This window comes from Cheilinus undulatus, linkage group 9, assembly GCF_018320785.1.
Source record: "Cheilinus undulatus linkage group 9, ASM1832078v1, whole genome shotgun sequence".
Lineage (NCBI taxonomy): Eukaryota > Metazoa > Chordata > Actinopteri > Labriformes > Labridae > Cheilinus > Cheilinus undulatus.
This window is the reverse complement of record NC_054873.1, coordinates 8,221,580-8,242,330: the sequence shown is the minus strand read 5'-3', so window position 1 is coordinate 8,242,330 and position 20,751 is coordinate 8,221,580. Positions and strand designations below refer to the sequence as shown.

General features: G+C 39.4%; 2 protein-coding genes across 4 annotated transcripts; both read right to left on the bottom strand.

Annotated features, from left to right (window-relative positions):
• Positions 1-14,005, bottom strand: LOC121514891 (NLR family CARD domain-containing protein 3-like). 3 transcript variants are annotated; one of them, XM_041795305.1, is made up of 14 exons: positions 13,919-14,005; positions 13,414-13,484; positions 11,057-11,104; positions 10,596-10,737; positions 8,539-8,646; positions 8,260-8,367; positions 7,127-7,222; positions 6,764-6,818; positions 6,399-6,627; positions 4,421-6,245; positions 4,115-4,282; positions 3,864-4,031; positions 2,166-2,212; positions 1-2,027 (listed from the first exon to the last, which is right to left on the bottom strand). In XM_041795305.1, the coding sequence occupies exons 4-14, from the start codon at positions 10,721-10,723 to the stop codon at positions 1,492-1,494; spliced, it is 3,468 nt and encodes a 1,155-aa protein (XP_041651239.1). In that variant the 5' UTR covers positions 10,724-10,737; positions 11,057-11,104; positions 13,414-13,484; positions 13,919-14,005; the 3' UTR covers positions 1-1,491. The 3 variants fall into 3 exon arrangements, with proteins under 3 accessions (XP_041651239.1, XP_041651237.1, XP_041651238.1); XM_041795303.1 differs by lacking the exon at positions 11,057-11,104; XM_041795304.1 differs by lacking the exon at positions 11,057-11,104 and having other exon boundaries at positions 13,823-13,943.
• Positions 14,006-15,523: 1,518 nt separating this feature from the next.
• c9h11orf58 (chromosome 9 C11orf58 homolog) lies at positions 15,524-20,159 on the bottom strand. The gene is made up of 5 exons (XM_041795594.1): positions 20,007-20,159; positions 17,319-17,402; positions 17,099-17,159; positions 16,771-16,880; positions 15,524-16,091 (listed from the first exon to the last, which is right to left on the bottom strand). The coding sequence occupies exons 1-5, from the start codon at positions 20,058-20,060 to the stop codon at positions 15,870-15,872; spliced, it is 531 nt and encodes a 176-aa protein (XP_041651528.1). The 5' UTR covers positions 20,061-20,159; the 3' UTR covers positions 15,524-15,869.
• Between the last annotated feature and the right edge of the window lie 592 nt (positions 20,160-20,751).

The window sequence follows — 20,751 nt, the reverse complement described above, 5'->3', positions numbered from 1 at the left end:
TGGTTATACAAAAAATATAAATAAATCTAAATAATTTCACACAAAATAAACAAACTTTTCTTTACATACTGGATTTACGTATAAAAAAAAATCTAAATACAATTTTAAAGCTTTTCTTACATTAAATAGTTAGATTGAAGTGACAGTGCACACTGGTTTAAGCTTAAAATGAGGAGGTCTGCTGCAGCAGTTTGTCTTCTTCATACTTTTCCAGACAACAGTGTGTGTATGTAAAAATAAAAAAGTCAGGATGCCATAAAAATGCTGTGTTTTGTTTGTGTTTTTTGTTTTTTTTGGGGGGGGGGCTGACAAACAAACGTCACAAAGAACATTCAGCTACATACTTTAAGAAGATATATGCTATCAAGATCATGATCAGAGGAGGAAACAAACCAGTAATGAAGTACAATACTTCTTCCAAAATATACTCAAGGAAAAGTAAAAGAAGTGGTTTTAAAAACTACTCAAAAAAGTACAAGTAAAAAAAAACAATTGCAGTAATTTGAGTAAATGTAATCAGTTACTTTCCACCCTGATCATGATTAACCACTATACTGTATGGAACCAACCAAGTGACAAAAAAGTCTTTGAATGTCCACTGATAATATTGTAAGGTTTAAACTGAATCCAGTGAGTGTCCAAGGAAGGGTTAATACAGTCTGTAGTGCGGAATATTTAGTGCATGTTTGTGTAATATATCTGTTTTTTGTTGGGATAAAGTGCCTTTTTATCTATTCTAGCTTTTTAGATAATCCTGAGGGTTTTATCAGTGCAAAGGTGTTAAGCTGGACATACACTGTACGAATTTCATCCAGTTCAAACATTTTGAGTTGCATTACAGTCAGATCATGCATCATTTGTTGTGCTGTGTACAGGAGGATACACGGGTCGACCATGACCTGGCTCCCGACAGGTCGGATGGATTTCTGACGTGTTTGATATTTTGGTCAGACGACTGCTCAAACTTCACAGTGAGAGCACAACCACGAGCAGAATCCTCAACTTCGCCCCCCTTCTCCCCTCCCCTCTATTAAAAAGCAAATGAATGAGCAGGAAATATGCCTCTCCATGGACCTCTAGATGACAAAGATGGCTGTTGATGCTGATGCTGTTTATGTGTAATAGAGAAAGAGAGGATACAACTAGATGCGGCTTCAACCTCAGTATGTGAGACTTTTTCAAGGTAAACTCCACAGTTTTTCCCGACTTCACTCATCCGCTGCATCTGAAGATTTGACCTTTTGAGGGTAAGTAAAACTAAAAGTATGCTTGAATTGACTTCTCAAGTCAGATGTTTTCAACATCATTATACACATGAATCACCTTAGGCGAGTTCTTCAGATTGTAACTTAGCAGAAAAACTTATTTACAAGAGGCTGACTTCTTCTAAAGATGAAAAAAGCACATTCAAGCAAAATCCCCAAAATGTTAGCATATGTAGCTTTTTTGTCCTGATGTATTCTTACAACGTGTTGACAAAATGTCAGGGTATTATAGCTGGCACAGATTCAGTGAAGTATCTGGCTCTCCTAGCCTGAAGCCTGGATACAATGGCTCTGAAAATTTAACATGGAAAGTATGAAGGTGAGTCATGGTGTTTGATGATACAGCGTAGAAAGACAGAGTCCCAGCTGACCAGTCCAGAAACACTCCAACCCTTTTGGAGTTAAAGTAGGGGACTGATGTGGTTGCATTATCCCTGTTGTGCCAGGCGGTGTATTTGCCTTTGCAGTAGCGCAGATTCCAGGACTCAGTGTTGTAGCCAAGGACTGACTCGTTACCTTTTCCTGTCCTGCTGATTTGTTTATAAGCCACCCCGATACCTGTGTGTTCCCCCGTCCACTCCACCTCCCAGTAGCAACGACTAGACAGACCCTCTTTACAGAGAACCTGTCCCCAGCCTGTAAACCGCTCTGGACTGTCAGGATACGACTGTGCTGTCACCACGTGAGCCATTTTTTGCTGACCTTCAGAAAAAGACAGGTGCACATGGGCGGTGTTCACATCCATTGTAAGGTGGCAGGCATCTGATAAAAAGACAAATACAACCTGGTCACAAGATAAACTAAAAGTGTTGTTTGCCCACACAGTAACATAATTCATTGTGTATTTAAAGATACTTTCTCTGTGTAAATGATCATTGATTTGTTTGCACAGACACTTACATTTCCTCAGAGATGATTTTAAGTAGCACTCTCCATTGTTGGTCAAGCTAGAACAAGATCAAACAATGACAGTTAAAAAGAAGAATTCCACCAAGTTCAGTTTCAGAACAACAACACTGAAACACTGGTACAACTTAACTTTGGTTAGATGAGTCAAGAGACAAATATTTTACACCATAATCTTTTACATATGCAGGTGGACTGAAACCACAAATGCATCTAAATCGGATCTCTCTTTAAGACATACAATACTCTAGTGTATGGGTTCTCAAACTTTTCAGCCTGCGACCCCCCAAAATAAAGGTACCAGTGACCAGGGACCCCCACTGTACTTGGTAGTAACCATTCTCATCAAAGCAACAAATATCTTTTTTATTCATTTGTGTCATAGTACGTGGCCATCTTAAAAATATAAAACCCTTTTCTTAGACAGAATTGTTGGGATAAAATGGCAAAAATTGCCAGAAAAGGTGGCAAAATTGGATTTTAAAAGCAGCAGAATTTGGTTAAAAGGGGAAAAATTGGATAAAAGTGGTAAAAGGAGCTGGGGAAATGGGGAAAGGGTGTAAAGGTGACAAAAATGGCTTGAACGTAGCAGCAAAAAATAGATGAAAAAAGGCAAAAGTGAGTTAAAGCAGCAAAAAGAGACACACAAACAGCGGCAATATTGGCTGAAAAATGGCAGAAATTGGCAGAAAAGGTGACAAAATGGGATTTTAAAAGTAGCAGAAATGGGTTAAAAGTGGCAAAAATAGATTAATCTGGTAAAAGGAGCTAGTAGTGGCAATATCGTCTTCAAAAGGCAGGAAAATGGGGGAAAATGGTGTAAAAATGACAAAAATGGCTTAAACGTGGAAGAAATGGGCAGAAAAGGTGGTGAATTTGGATTAAAATGTTGCAGAAATGGATTCAAAGTTGCAAAGATATGTTAACTGTGGCAAAAAAACAGATGAAAAAGGCAAAAGTTGGAAAAACAGGCACGCAAATTGTTGCAATATTGGCTTAAAAATGGCAGAAATTTGCAGAAAAGGTGGTGAAATTGGATTTAGAAGTGCCAGAAATGGCTTTAAAGGGGTACGAATGGTTGGACAGGTGGTTAAATGGGATTAAAAAGTGGCGGAAAATAGTTAAACTGGCAATAAGGGGCTGAAATGGGGTTAAAAAGTCCAAAAATTGGCATAAAAAAAGAAGTGAAAAGGGTTAATAGTGGGAATGTTGGGTCAAAAGAGGCAACAATACATGGCAAGTGGCAAAAATTGGTTTTGGAAGTGGCAAAATTATGCAGAAAAAAAATGAAAAACAGGTTAAAGTGGCAAAAATGTGTTAAAAGTAGCAAAAATTGGTGCGAAGAAGTCCTGACCTTTCCTACATTGAAAACCACTGCTCTTGTGTAATGTTGCATAGTACACCAAAATTTAAGTAGTTTTAATTCAAAATGATACAGTACTAGAATTTCCCAATGTTCAGTACTATTTATAAGTAAAATATGGCTCTACCCAATAAAGTATTAAGCTGGCTAGGAGAATTCAACCATTTCATGTGGATGTCCACAAGATGGCAGTGTGAACAAGACAGACAAAGTGTCATCAAATTTGACCTGCCTTTAAGAGATATCCGTGTAAAGTTGCCCAGTTGCGCCCGTCCCTGAACATTCAGAAATATAGTCATGATGAAAAACTAAAAGTAGTGCAATGATACCTGACGTCGAGGTGCTTTATGTCCTCCTGCACAGAAGACAAGAGCTCCGTCCCTCGTTGCCCTGGGTGGTTGAAACTCAAATCCAGTTCCTTCAGATGGTTTGGATTGGACCTCAGAGCTCCGGACAAAAAGTCACAACCAGTTTCTGTTATTCCACAAAAGCGCATCCTAAAAGGAAAGAATATTAAGACTTAGAATTGCTTTTGTCACAACTTTTTAGTGCAAAGCCTTCTGATGAACTTGTCACAAACCTCAGTTTTTCCAGCTGACATGTTGGACTTGCCATCCCAGCTGACAACAGTTCTAATCCTGAGTCCTGAAGATCGTTGTCACTCAGGTCAAGCTCTTTCAGACAGGATTCACTTAGAAGTTCTCCGAGGGCTTTGCAGCAGTTGTCTGTGAGGTTGCATTCTTTGAGCCTTCAAAATGAAAAACATTCAACCATGTTAGCTTAATTTGTTAAAGGGAACAGGACATTCTCCTTCAGGAGATCTAGTCTCCACTGCAGAGCCTGCATGTCTAGAATGAGTGAATTACTTGACTTGTTCTTTACTCACAATGCGACTCTGGATTCTTTGATCACTGGTAACAGCCTCAGAAGACCCTCCTCTGATCGTGAGTATTCCCTCAGGTCAAACTCATCCAACTCTTCCTTGGAGGTCAGCAACATGAAGACCAGAGCAGACCACTGTGAAGGTGACAGGGTGGTCTCTGACAGACTACCAGAGTTCAGGTAGTGCTGGATCTCCTCCAACAGAGACTGATCGTTCAGCTCACTGAGGCAGTGGAAGAGATTGATGCATCTTTCTGGCGAGGGAGTTTGATGAATCTTTGCCTTGATGTACTCAATGATTGCATCATTACCTGGTGAGCTGGTTTTCATTTTGGTCAGGACTTTCTTTAACAAAGCCTGATTGGTCGTCTGTGAGAGGCCTAGAAGGAAGCGGAGAAACAGATCCAGGTGTCCGTTGTTGCTCTGCAAGGCTTTATCCACTGCGCTCTGGAGAAGGCTGGTCACTTCACTGGGAGACTCCTGGACTGTGGTTGGTTCTTGGGGATCCAGCAGGTTCTGGTTGAAGCAGACGAATCTGTGGAAAGCATACATCGCCGCAAAGAACTCCTGTATGCTGAGATGGACAAAGCAATACACTCTCTCTGGATGTAGTCCAAAGTCATCCTTTGAGACCTGTGTGAACACTCCTGAAAATATTGCAGCGTCTTTGACGCTGATGTTGTACTCATGCAGTTCATTCTCATAGAAGATCATGTTGCCTTTCATCAGGTGCTCAAAGGCAAGTTTCCCAAGCTTCAAGATCATCTCTTCGTCCGTTTTGTTCTGGGACTCTATCTCAGATGCCTCCTTTCCTGTTGAGTACTTCCTCAACCGGAGCATTGAGTTGTACACCAGGAAATGTGCGTACATTTGAGTTAGAGTCTCAGGCATTTCTCCTCTGCTTCCATTCTCCACTTTGGGGCTTTCTGTTTCCTCTAAAATATTCTGCAGAACAGTGGCAGAAATCCAGCTAAAGACTGGTATGTGACACATGATATGGAGGCTCCTGATGGACTTCACGTGTGAGATGACCTTCCTGGCCATGTCTTGATCAGAGATTTTCTTCCTGAAGTACTCTTCCTTTTGGGGGTTGTTGAACCCTCGTATCTCCGTCACACGGTTCACCAGATCAGCTGGGATGCGATTTGCAGCAGCAGGCCTGGAGGTGATCCAGATGTGTGCAGAAGGCAGCAGGTTCCCCTTGATGAGGTTTGTTAGCAGAACATCTACCGAAGTCGGCTCTGAGACGCTGTAGCAGGGCTCATTGTGGTCAAAGTCCAAGGGGAGCCGACACTCATCCAACCCATCAAAAATCAGAGCAAGTTTGTACTTTCCAAAATTTGAAATTCCTGATTCCTTTTCCTCCGCAAGGAAATGATATAGAAGCTGTGTCAGTGTGTAGCGTTTCTCCGTCATCAGATTGAGCTCTCGGAATGGAAGATTCAACAGAAGCTGGATATCCTGGTTGACTCTTCCCTCAGCCCACTCAAGGTTGAACTTCTGCACAGATATGGTTTTTCCAATACCAGCAATACCTTTAGTCAGCACAGTTCGGATGATCATGTCTTGTTCTGGCAGGGGCTCAAAGATGTCTTTAAGTTTGATTGGCTTATCTTCTGTTGCCCGTCTCCTCATTGCAGCCTCAACCTGTCTGACCTCATGTTCATTGTTAACACCTCCACAGACTCCCTCTGTTATGTAGAGCTCAGTGTACACCTTGTTCAGAAGTGTCTGGTTTCCATGTTGTGCCATTCCCTCATAAATATATTCAAACTTTTTCAGTTTGCGTCTGAGTTTGCGCTGACATACATCAAGCTCGCCGTAGATGTCTGAGTAGAGAAGGAACAAGAAGAAAGTAACTGTGGTGCATTCATTTCAGACTTTATACCTCAAAATGTTTTAATTACACAGAGGTTTACTTGCAGTAGGAAGGAACAACCAAGATAATACCCAGCGTACATATTTCTACCAGAGTTACTTACTTTTCTCAAGTGTGTTTGCTAGCTGTTTTTTGCCAAGTTTCTTCAAGACGTGTAGTGTTATCTTCAGAGCCCCTTCACTGGCATTGGTGTCCTCCCCTGTATCTTCAGTGCTCAGACTGTCATGATTCTTCTTGTCACTTTCAGAAGACGGTGGAAGGTTTGGAAAGAGCATCCTTTTAAACCGTTTCAGCTCATGAAGCAAAATGTTCTTGGCATGTTCTTCCACCAACTGGGATTAGAAGGTAAGATGAGTAGGTTACAGAAGGCTTAAAGGTAAGAAATATTCAATTAACGACAACTACTTAATGCACATATGGATCAGGTGGTAAGAATTACAGTTTTAGTACATTGAAGACATGACTGACCTGAAATATGGTGGCTCCATCCATGCTCTTAGACTCTAGACAGCTAGGGTGGCCCCTTGAGAAAAAAATAATAGTTTTCAAATGAGTCCAGTCTGTTTGGGTAAAGGCCGTTTCAGTGAAATGTTCACTGAGTGACCGATTCAGAATCTTATTGATGAAGTTTTTAAAAATAGTTTTTTTGCAGATGATGACACCAAAAAAGGTCATGTTACAAAACCCACCCTGTTTAATTTTTTGAAGTGGTACATGCCAGGCTTCGTGTATTGGGATTTCCGTAGGTTCTGACTATATAAACCTACGGTGTATGCTTCAGAGTAGATTCAACACAGGAATCTACATAAATCAGACTTAAAACTCACATACCTGTTAGCTACATCTTTGCTGAAGTCATAAAGAATATTTATGGAGGCGTCGCTTTTCAGGGACAAGCAGGAGTCTGATTTTTCAAATGTGACTGGACTGTGAAGACAAAGATGATTTAAGAATGACTTTACAGGACTGAGATGTCTAAGGCTGGATTCAATGGATGCACATATGACTGTGGCACTAATCAGATTTCATTGATATCGCTGTTAAAGTGTCATGAAAAAATCAGATTCAGGTAATGCATGCAATGTGAACCCAACTTAACTTAACTAATTGATCAGGATACGATCTCTTGGAACCATTAGTATCTCTATCAAATTATCAGTTAAAAACTAATATCATATTTTGGCCTCAAACTGCAAAGATTTAGGCTGAGATCTCTAGAACTCTGTTGCTGTGAACATGCCATGTTAACTGATTAATAAGAGAATAATTCAGCTCAAGAAATGTTGACCAAAAAAGCAAGCAATGCAACTTAAAGGGGACATATTTTGCAAAAATCCCTTTTTCCTGTCCACAATCCCCCCCAAGAATCAGAACCCCCCACCCCCCACCCCACCCCAGTTAGCCCCGCCCCCAGGTTCAGTTGGCCCTCCCCGCTTGGAAGAAAATTCCGCCCTCCTCTCCTGATCTTCCTCTCAGCTGCCAGTAGTGGGTTACCCTGCTGACTTTGGTCTGGGTGGTCTTGATGGTTCAAATCCCAGTCAGTGCATAATCTAAGCACAGTTTGGGGCCTTGGGCAAGGTTCTTAACTTTGGTTTAAAGTCTGCTAAATAACACTGTAACATCAGGAGTGTCACATCCATTTCCTGAGAGGGGTGTGGTCAGGGGCGGAGTCAGGCAGCTCAGTAACATTTAAAGCCACAAACACAGAAACAGCTTGTTCTGAACAGGGCTGAAACAGAGGGCTTTTTAGACACACAAAAATCCAATACTAGCGTGTTAATTTCAGCAGCAGACTTCACAGGCATGTTTTGGGGATCTCTGAGACCAATATAAACTTGTCTTAAAAGGGTAAAATATGTCTCCTTTAAAACTACATTTGACTGACTTGTATTGTTAAGAAATTAAGAGTAGTTGACATGACAAAATCAGTGGTATCTAAAAATAACAGAATTGTTTTTACTTACCTTGCAGTTGCTTCTTTGGTGAAGTCATGAAAAATATTTATGGAGGCATTACTTTTCATGGACAGGCAGGCTGAGGCAGGAGAGTTTGTTTTCTCATTAGTGATTGAACTATTAGGAAAGAAATAAAGAGTTAAAGTTGGTCATTCTTATTCTAACAAAACAATTTATGTTCAGAAAATTGTAACAGAAATACATTCGGATATTAAAATTTGAGACATTATGTATGAATGGACAAACAATCGATTAAATCCATATAAAGATACCACAGACTTTGTTTACCTGTTAATGGCATTCTTGTTACACGTATGAATGATGTTCATGTAGGCATCACTTTTTAGAGACATGCAGGACGAAGCAGGCAAGTCGGATTTGTCACATTTGACTGGACTGTGAAGAAAAGGAAGTTGGATTTTTCAATATCAACAGATATGAGAAAACAACAAAGTTAAAGTAAAGATTTTTTTATTTTATTTTGTGTGAACTTAAATCATTGCAGTTTTGTTTTGATGTAAAAGATCGTGTTAACGGTAGTGTAATCCCTCTGTGCACCAAAAGTGATTCACATGTTGACTCCCCAGCCATGCTGAAGTACAGAAGAGGAAGGGGCCATCCCCAAACTGTTCCAACAAAGTTGGGAGCATGGAATTGTCCAAAATCTCTTGGTATGCTGAAGCATTCATAGTTCCTTCCACTAGAAACTAAGGGGCCAAGCCCAGCTCCTGAAAAACAACCCCACACCATAATCCCCCCTCCACCAAACTTTACACCTGGCACAATGCAGTCAGACAAGTACAGTCCTCCTGGCAATTGCCACACCCAGACTCATCCATCAGATTGCTAGGTGGAGAAGTGCAATTCATCACTCCAGAGAACGTGTCTCCACTGCTCTAGAGTCCAGTGGTGGCGTGCTTTACACCACTGCATCCGACACTTTGCATTGCACTTGGTGATGTATGGCTTGGATGCAGCTGCTCAGCCATGGAAACCCATTCCATGAAGCTCTCTACGCACTGTTCTTAGCTAATCTGAAAGCCACATGAAGTTTGGAGGCCTGTAGTGATTGACTCTGCAGAAAGTTGCTACCTCTGCGCACTATGCGCCTCAGCATCTGTTGACGCCGCCCCGTCATTTTACGTGGCCTACCACTTCATGGCTGAGTTGCTGTTGTTCCCAGTCACTTCCACTTTGTTATAATACCACTTAAAGTTGACTGTGGAATATTTAGGAGCGAGGAAATTTCACCACTGGACTTGTTGCACAGGTGGCATCCTATCACAGTACCACGCTGGAATTCACTGAGCTCCTGACAGGGATCCATTCTTTCACAAATGTTTGTAGAAACAGTCTGCATGCCTAGGTGCTTGATTTTATACACCTGTGGCCATGGAAGTGATTGGAACACCTGATTTAAATCATTTGGATGGGTGAGTGAATACTTCTGGCAATATCGTGTAAGTCATATCATTTTCTCTTCCACCATTATCAGAAGTCCCGCCCCTTCTTGATTCTGATTGGTCAGTGAAGGAGAGGCGTCATCAACCTAGTGGGTGCTGTTCCAAAAAGTAGGAGGCAGATCTACACACGCACATTACCAGGTGAATCAGGATGTCTCACTGTTTATACTAGTAAATGACACCCCTGATGCTAAGGGTGTTTTTTTTTTCCCGCTCAGCACACAGTGTTTTAAAAACACTGGACTTCATTGGCTTTGTATTGAAAATGCCAGTGCAAAAACCAGCAGCTGTGGTCACAGGTCCTAAATGATCATAGAGGATTAGGCTGTACCAATAAAGGTGAAAACCCTTACTTTCTGTAAAAAAAAAAAAAAAAAAAAATCAAATGAAATTGAAAGACAAATCCATTAAACAGAAAAAACAAGTAAAGCATTGTACAATTAAACTCAATCAGTTTGGAAATTAAAACTTTGAATTCTCTCACTTTCTTCATGAGGTCAGACTAAAATTTTCCAGGAACACATTATAAATATCCAAGCAATAGTAATGAAATAATAAGATTTTATTTATCAGTTCCCTTCAGAGGTGTCTTTCAGTTTTACACACATATCTAGGCTGATGCACATGCACAAACAGGATTCTGTGGAAATGCACTAATGGGGAAGGAGTGTGGGAGCATTCTGGAGTTTGGTGCCATGCTCAGGGGCGTTCAGCAGTACTTAGAGAGTGAACTGGCAACTCTCCAGCTGCCAGACCAATTTCTAGACTTGTTTGGCCAGAGCTTGGACCAGCAACCATTAAGGTCCAAAACCAAGTCCTTATAGACTGAGCGACTCTTCTTCCATCCCAACCCAAAGACCCAGAACAGACTTTTTCTTTTACCTCTTTGCTGCGTCTCTGCTGAATTCAATAATGATATTTTTGGACGCATCACTTCTCATGGACAGGCAGGATGAAGCTGGCAACTCCGGCCTAATGAGAGACGTTTCAATCTCCTCGGCAGGATTCATTTTGAAGGCATTCCCTGTATTTGGTGCAGGATTAGAGAGTTAGATTATTCAGAGTGAGTTAACGTTTAAAAGTAATGTAGAACATCTCACTTCCAGTTAATCAATGTCACTTAGAATAACCATTACATTACAGGGCATTACTGGTGACAGATACGATATGATAAAATTTTATCTGATATTTGAACCTTTAAATGTCCAAATTCACCCCATTTCCTCCACATCTAATCAACATATCTAAATCGAAAGCTAAGAAAACGTGTTCTGAAGAGCACATCTTATAATAAAATCATTATGAAATGATTCTGTTATTGGGAAAGAGACTTTTTTAATCACCTGTAAATGGCAGAAATGAAACAATGCCCTGACTGCCTCATTTCCTTCCTGTTACAGAGTGAAGCATGATCAGAGGCAGACCTTTAGCATTACAAATTTCCTCAACAGCAACAGAAACTACAAACAGTAAACAAATTTGGTTTAACAATAGGTTAAGCACAGTAAGAAGATATGACCCATTTGTGTCACTTCCTGTTGCCACTAGGGGGCACTATGATGAGATGTTAGCACGTGAGTGTGTTCAGTGTGATACTGTTGTCTTGCAAGAAAGAGCAGAAGATTACAGAATATTGTATACTAAAGTTATAATAAGTTAGTCATTTAGCACCATCAAAAAATGCCTTATCTAGAAGTAGAGATGGGACTCATGGACTTCCTGTTGGAATCTGGACTTTGCTCCAAGAGGCTTTTTTTTTGTGGCTCCCATATGCAGACCAAAAATTATAAGCCTAGGCTAAATGATGTGCGGGGACTGAATATTTAAGGGGAAATTTTTTAAAAATTAGAGGCGGATATGTTAAACCACCATAAGGGGGCACTGTCACAAAATAATAATATGAATGTATGAATGTATTCAGCCATCTCTGTGAATTTTGGTGATGATTGACATAACCATTAAAAAGTTTTAAGACATCACTGGTGTATTTTCACTGGAAAAAATGTACAAAAAGGTGTGGTAAGATAAGCTAAGATATTCCTTTATTAGCCCCACAAGGAGGACTAATAAATTAGGCTCCGGTCATGACCCCGCCTTACAATGAAAACTCAGTTTTCACAACTTTAGATCTCCAGGTTGTCTAGTATGAGCAAAAACATTCTCCTCTGGGATAGTTGTTAGAATATGGAACATGTTAATCGCCCAAAAAAGCCAAAATTTGACACTTAGCTGTTTGTAGTGCACTTCCCGTACATTTAAGAGTATGGCCCCAGAAGACTTTTTTTTAATCTAATCAAGATACATATGTGTACCAATTCACATGCATGTAGCTCTTACCCAATCCCCTATCTAACATTTGGGGTCCCTGTGAGGCCGCTGCTTGATGGACTTGCACAATTCCACCAAAATTTCAGCTAGGGGTAATTTTCTGTAAAGTTTTGTGAGTTTTTGAGAATGTTAAAGTGCCAAAATTAGCAATTCTTCTGACTGAAAAATGAGGCATACAGTTACAACAGGGGCCTCACTGACCATAAGTAAGTGCTAGGGCCCTAAAAATCATAATAATGATTTTTAGCTGCTGATTACAATCCAGCAGCTCTAGTACAAGTAGCTAAGTTCACTCAAAATACTGTTTTATTACCTCCACCAAGGAGGTTATGAGATCAGGTGGGTTTGTTTGTTTGTTAGCAACATAACTCAAAAAGTCATGGATGAATTTTCAGGAAATGTCAGAAATGGCATAAGGGAGAACTGATTAGATTATGGGACTGATCCGGATCACCGCCTGGATCCAGGAATTTTTTTAAAGATTCTGTACTATTGGGAGACAGGGCTAATGCTGGAGGTCTGCGCTGTTACCACTTTACACCAGGAGATGGTGGACATGAGTAACTTATTCAAAGTTTTGGAGTTTGTAAGAGTTTGAAAGACGCACGCCCGGTTGAGGAGATGAGTCGGAGCGTAACAGAGAGAAAGACAGCCAATTGTAGTGAGAATACTCACAATGCTGGGAGGAACAGAGGAATATTCAACCTCTGCAATGACTTCCACACGTAGCGAAGCCAATGCTTTGCCTCACCGTGTCTCCACCCCACCGGGGAGGGAGTAATTGGTGAATTAGATTTTGGGGAGTGATCCGGATCACCTTCTGGATCCAGGAATGTTTTTAAAGGATTCTTCACTATTGGGAGATAGGGCTGATGGCAGAGGTCTGTGCTCTCTGAGTGCTTTTCTAGTTTATTAGTGTTTTCCTTTAATTTTATATAACTGTTTCAAGCATATTGAGTTGTGTAAGCCCTATTTTTTCCACTATTATGACTGCTTGCCAAGTACAGGCTTTTTTTGGGTACAGACTCACAAATTTGTGTATTTAATTTGACTTATTTTAGTTCTACTAACTTTACTATTTCAGTCAAAACACCTCATTCTTAAGAATGTAACCAAAAGTACCTAACACATGTACTAAGCTCCGACTGTTGTCCATCACTGTTGTGAGTAGTAGCAACAGCAATAGCTAACAATCTGTAGTTAAAAGAATGCCCATAAGCAACACGCATGTGCACAAGCAAGGTCCTAAATCTACAGTCCTGAAACTGCTGCCTGCAAGCCTGCAGATAGACTCTTCTCCTTCCACTGAATAGTGAGGTGGTGGGTATGGGTGCCTTTGAAAGGCCCACGGCCCTTTAAAGTCAATACTCACCCCTGCCTGGGTCTGTTTACGTCCGTTACAAATGCTCCGTGACAAGCAGCTCCCTGGTTGAGACTCCAACTCTTCACATATAAGACAAAAACGTTTCTTTTTGAGTTTGAGAGTGGGGATATAAAGGGTAGAGGCTTAAGTTTCTGTTTTCTACACCCATTACAGCAGGTAAATATAAATTTAGATTGGTGCTGGATATAAACAACCGACCGTCTAGTAGACTACACGAAGTTCAGAATAGAAAAACATAGTTCCCGTTTTCATCGTTGCTACTTAGAATACAAAACAGTACACACAAGAAGCTACTTAACTTAAAGAAACGTAACAGGACCACAACGTTTTAGTTTCACTTATTTCTAAAATATTTTATTTTTCGCTCTCGCGAAAATGCGTCGTCCTGTTTACTCACGTGTTTAAAACAGACTCTACAAAGAAGAGCAATTCAAGATTTCTGCTGTTTTAACTTCTTAGTGTTGGCTATTTTTTTCTTCCAGCTGTGTCTTACCTCGACTAGAGTCTGGCCCGGAGACTTCCGCGTATCTAAAGTGTTTCTGATGAATTTTGTTCATCGAGAGCGCGAGGTGAAACCATCAACATGGGTAACACGTGATATGACACGGACGTAATACCGGATTCAGTTCCATAAAGGAGCACAACAACGCAGTGTCATTTGATACGGTTTAATGTGTAGAATTATGCGCTCTTTCCCCCAGCCTATCCTTTGTATGAATCTGCAAAACTTAAACCCATTTCTGAAGGAATATATAATTCTAGTTTATAAAATAAACCAGCACACAATTTTTGATTAACTGATAATTTACTATTCATCTAATCAAAGCTTTGTGTATGGGCTATATGGCACGTTCTTGTCTGATCTTCCCCTAATGTTCTTTTAATTCAGTTTATGGCCCAGTAGATTTACATGGTGATCCTTATAGAGCAGGGGTGTCTGAACTACAGCATGCTGGTCAAATGGAGCCAATGCCCATTTCATCAAAACCAGTAGCAAACAGCTCTTCTTTTGGCTTTATGGGTGGACTGTGGCTCAGTAGGTGAAGTCAGTTGTCCCGCAATCAGTACGTTGTGGGTTCGATCCCCAGCTCCTGCAGTCACGTCAATATCCTTGGGCAAGACAATTAACCCCACTTTGATGGTGTGAAAATGGGTGTGGATGCTAAGAATGGCCAATTCTTCATATAAACCTCTGCCATAAGTGTGTGAATATGGAGTGCTATATACCATACGTCTCTGACTGTCCCTTCACCGTTCATCTGAGATGCTGTCGCTGTCAGGTAAAGATGTCAAAATAACCCCAGTTAGTGTATGGGTTAGGATACCACAGTTTCAAACCTGACCTGCATACTGTTGCTCATTTTATTACCAGGCTTTTTTCTTCCAGTCAGCTTTCCATGAATATGTTTTGTTACAGCCTCTAAGAACACCATGTCCTTTCATTGAAGACCTTCTCAGGCTTACTCTTCTTGCTGACGGTGTCAGTGATTGTCTTCTGGACATTTATCAAATCAGCAGTCTTCCCCATGATTGTGGTTGAGTGTAACCAGAGTGAGTGAATGAAGGCTCAGGAAACCTTTGCAAACTGGACTTTTCCCACAATAGTCTCATATTTTGAGAAAGTGGGTTTTGGTTTTCATGAGCTATAAGCCATAATCATCAAGATTAAAACAAAAAGTATTGAAACATTTTTTATATATCACTTTATATGAGATGAATCTAGAATTTAAAAAACTTTAACTTTTTTTAGTTAATCATGGGCAAGAAATGACCTTTTTGATGGTAGTCTTTTTTGTAAATGCACCCGTAAATCACTGAATCAGTGATCTAGTATCATAATAAAAAAGGAAAAATATTCATCTTGATGAATATATTTTTTTAAATTGATCACAGAGTTTCTGTTGTTAATATCAATTAATTGCATCCTTAAGGTGTACTTTCCACCTAACTGGTTTAGGATGAATCCATGAAATACAAACTCATGTTTATGGTGTAGCCATGATAGAAAAAATGAAAGTGTTTAAGCACAGTAAGGGGCTACAAAAGCATTGACAAAAGTAAACTGAATTTAGTTTCATTTACCCCACATATAACAGAATTTAAAAGCAATCTAGAAACTTTATTTTTGTCTTTAAGGAACTGAAGGTTGAGGTTTTTACAAGACAAAACCTGAAATTACAACCAACACTTACTTTAACTTTTTAAACAAGAAATCACAAAATGTATGATGTTCACATCAACCATGCTGAAGGGCAAGCAGTCCTGTCTCATCTCACACTAACTGTGACAAATACACTGATCAGTAAAATGCTCAGACAAATACCAATCTAAACATGATCCTTGACAACATTTACCCCAGAATGTTGCTGGTCGCATACAGTCCCAACAAATCATGCCAAAATGTTCAAACTTGAGGTTACAAAACCTAAATCCTCCCTTCACTCCTACGTAGACTTCACAAAGGTCATTTTGAAAGCATGCTTCCGCTCTTCATTCCTGCTGTCTGAACTGGGCTTCCCCTGGTCTGAGGTCCGTTCTTTGGGCTCCTTTGGATCTTTGTCCTGGGAGTCTGCTTGTTCTTTTTTAGCAGAGGACTCCTCCTTTTCAGTTGCTTTTGTCTGACTGTCCACAGGTGGAGATGGAAATGAAGCTGGCTCGGGCTCAGGCTGTGGGTTAGAGAACAAAAAAATGAGAGTTTAAGAAAGAGGAAGTATATTTTCAGCATGGTTTGTCTAACAAAAGAATGTCTTAAAACCTCACTGTGAAAACAGAAGTGCCTGAATAACCACAAATAATTTAGACAAAAGACAAACACAGTTTTTTATAGTGAACTTGACTTTTATCCAACCTTTTAGAACCCAAAAGAGGCATTAATAAGCTGCACATTTTTCTGTGAAGTAAAAGCACATTAAAGAAAATACTATGGAGGAAAGGAGCGTGTTGAACAGTGTTGGTGATTGGACCTGAAATACAAAAAGACAGAGGTAGCATAGAAAAGTAAGGCTGGCCTTTAACTTCCATTTTCTTCAGACTTTCATTTTCTTCAGACTTTCATTTGGTATTCCCCCTCTTCCACCCTGTGGTTAAAACAGGAACTACTTCCTGTTTTTATCCAGTGATTCACAGGACATGAAACATGTTATGGTGAGATTTTCATGTTTTTTACTATCTGAGGATGGTAAAAGTATGTAATCAAATCACAGGAAAAAAAGTTTTCTTTTCATGATATTCTAATTATTGCGGATGCAGCTGTATTTAGAGTTAGTTTTGTGTTTCTGTGGTAAGATAAATGTCTACTTTACAATATATATTTTTTTAATCTCTCTGCTCTTTACAGACCCTCACCTCACTGAAACCCAGACCACAGTGCCTCCGGTTCCGGCCCGACAGCTTCCCATCCATGCCCTGCTGGTACTGCTGCTCGAGCTGTTCGCTGATCTTCTTATCTTCCTGCCCTGCAGAGGAGACACCAGTGACAACAGGCACACCCAGCCATTACAGGCCTATCCATGCATGGATAGGTCTGTGCGGTGGATGTGTATCAGGGAAGCCGGGTTAATTGCATTGGGCATATGAATGGGAGGCAGCATGGGTAAGTGGCACAGCATCAGTGCAACATATCCTACAAGAAAATAACAACAACTTATGAATAAAGCTTGAAAAAGAAGCTCACCACTACGGTGATGGGCTGTGGATTTATGATCTCCAATGATGAGGCGTCCGGTGTGTTCTTTCTGAAAACAGACGCATCATGATTTGACACCAGTGTCACAATTTCTCTTACAGTTATGAAGCTACAAAACCTGTTTGTTTTCTCTATAATTTATGCAATGACATTTTGGCTCACAGTTACTTGAACTTTAAGTATATTTATCTCATACTAAACAACAAACCTTGCCAGCCCCCATCAGTCGTAAAAACTTCTGCTTCCTTTCATCACTGCCCAGATCTGCTGATGCCCACTGTGTGGACCCATCCTACCAAGACAAAGCATAGGTATCATTCAGTGGGCACTCACAGAGCACAATTCTTCGAAAATATGATATTCAGGCAGCCCAGGTGTTCATGCTTTCTCTCACTTCTAATGTTGTACGACAGCACTCAAGCTTTACCCCCTATGATCAGAAAGCTTTCATGATTAAACAATCAGACTCTGAAAATAAAGGGAAAAAAAATGAAATGTGTGGTTGAATTATAAGAGTGTGACAGAAAGACAATAAATGAAAAAGACTTCAGCTGACATAGGTCTGTTAGTCCTGCTTAAAACAGCTGATTTAGGCAGATTTTACAGCCAAAATATCAGTCGGAAACATTGGCAGAAATGTTCATATCCACTGACACCCATATTTCCATTTTTAAGCTAATATCTGGCAATATAGTGATATCATGCCGATAATATCCTGCATCTAATATCAACGATATATATTGGCTCATATCAGCTGTAAATATTGATAATATGTACAATTAAGTTTGTGGATTATTGGGCAAGAACAACAGACATACATCAGCTGAAGGTTTTCTCTTTGTTACTTCAACATTTCTTAGATTTTGTAGTGTTTTCTATGGACTGAAGTTTGTTTATTTTTCATTGTTAAACTTGAATTATGTTCAGAGGAGCTGAAGTTTTGAGTCTGAAGTACATTTAACCCTCAGGCCCTCCTAGAGCCCTTTTAGGGCTTTTTAATTGTATTTTTGCTCTTACTTTGGCAGTTATCATGCTGAGATGATGATATTTGACAAAGTTGTTCATTTTTCATTGAAGTTTTGAAATTTCATTATTTACACTGCGTTAACAAAAAACTCACACTCTCCCTCCTAAAGCCCTTTTAGGCCTCATCGACTACCATTGAAACCACTTATTTTCATTCTACTGCCATTGCAATAAAGAAATAAGAAATCCTGTTAATTCCTCTGTAATTCTGTCATTCAGAGGTAAAAATATTTGCACACCAAAAAATGCTGCCAAATTTAGCCATTTTTCAATGTTTGCAGAGAGGCATTGTGGGAGATTATGACGTTGTTTGAACTGATTGGATATAACAGGGACAGTAACAGGGTTAAAATTATGAAAATTAATTCACATTTGCTATACATGGCGAGGACTGGAGTTAAGGACCTAAAATTAAGATTTTTCTTTCATGTTTAATACTTTTGAATATATCCAGTGTCCTAAAGGGGCTTTAAGAGGGAGACTGTGACTTTTTTTTTTTTTTGGTAATTACACAAAACGTAAAAGTCCGTCAAAATCAGTGTTTGTGCTAATGATTGACATATCCCAGACTGATAATCCCTGCACAAAAAAATCTAATTTGCATTTATAAAATGGAAAATAATTCATTTGTTGTGAAAAAAAAGTGGTGTTGTTTAAATACTGGCAGTTATAGGGTTAAAACTATGAAAATTAATTGACATTTGCTATACTTGACTAGTAGAGATGCACAATATTATTGGCAAATATCGGTATCGGCAGATATCAAAATTTTTGCCGATATTTACAGCCGATATTTTGGACATGTATATCAGCACATATAAACTGTAAAATTTGTTCTATATACTAATAAATTAGTGGAGTTTTAGGCTGAACCAACAGACCTTTGTAAGTTGAGATCTTTTTCTTTATTCATTCTCATTCTTAAAACTTGGAAGTGCGTTTTAAGAAACAAAGTTTATTTCTTTTTTCATCATCAAACATAAAATTGTGTTCAAAGTACTGAATTTTCAGTTGCGTAAAACATATTTAAATATCGGTATCGGCTACAGTGAATCTTTACATATCGGCATACGGGATATTGGCAAAAATCCAATATCGTGCATCCCTAATGACTAAGACTAGAGTAAAGGACCACAAATTTAAAAAATAAAATAAAAAATTCATTCATTTTTAATACTTTTGAATATACCTAAAAGGGCCTTAAGAGGGAGAGCGTTTTTTTTAAAGGAGGGCCTGAGGGTTAAACATTGATAGCAGTATCATCTAAAATGAATGTGTATCTGACATCTGCAACACTCATGCATCCACAATACTAATTTTACAATGCCACAGTGTTTCTTACCCACACTTCACCCTCTTATAATTCACACAGTCTGGTGTTATTAAACGTGAAGAGATGCATGTTTCTCAAGCAACTTTGTATATTTTTTTTCATTGATTCTAAATAACAGCAGAAAAAGTTTAGAAAATTTTAGTCCTAAATGTCCCAAAAAGACACCACACACCTTAAATAGACAAACAGAAAATTCTCGTATTTTACGCAAATTCCGTGATTTAGTTTACATATACTACACTCTTCAGTGGCAGGAGCAGATTGGTTAAATTGATCCTAACCCGGTAACCTGTGGTTATAAAAGAGCCAGTAAAACATGTTTATCTCTACGATCTGTCAGATGTTCAGAAAATAAAGCCTGCAGACATTCTTAAAGACATGAACTTAGTCCACACTGTCATCAAAAACATATCCTCGTTTCACGATAACGCTCTTACAACCTGATGTTAGCTAACAGAAACAGGGGATGCTAACGTTGTTCTGGATATTCTCGGCATTTATCTCCAGGTTAAGACCCATTTCCCTGATTGTACTCACTTCACTTGGAGACGCGGGTCGTTTTGTTCCATGTCTATCCTCTGAGTAACTCATTATGCACCTGGGGTTTAATGAAACGTCAGAGAATCTGCATGCCACTTAGCGCAGGCTAGCTGATTTTGTCAACAATATTGTGTTGCACCACTTCCGGTTCCGGTCTTCTTCTTCGTCCGTCTAGTCACTGCACTGCCTGTGAGAAAACGCCACCCCTGATCAGTAATTTTGTAAATAAATAAATTAATTAATTAAATAAACTTATAAACTTTATTAAACTCTGCATATTTTTCAGTTAATATATTAAATATATATTCCTAAAATTAAATTAATCTTACGACGCTAGACACGATAGCCGTACACTTTGGAAAATTGTGCGCGTGTGTCATTTGATAATGGTTGCAGGCCTGATTCAGTGTACAGCGACATAAATGTTAATTATTCTCAGTGGTTATCGTCCAGAAGGTACCTACAAAATAGAAGATAACTACAGAACTCTGTAAATATTCCTGCTAACTAACTGATAATGGACCCACAGACGAGCAAGAAAGAAATATTAAAATTCCATTTGGTATGAACGTTTTTGATGAGTTTAAGGCGATAGTTTCTAAAAACAGATAGTAAACATGCCGCCATTTTAATTTTGGAGAAAAAAAAAAAAAATCCCCGAACAACGTTTGCTATGACGTCACATTCCATCGCGGCTTTGATCCTTTGATGTATGACGTCATCGCCTAAAAGGTATAAGTAC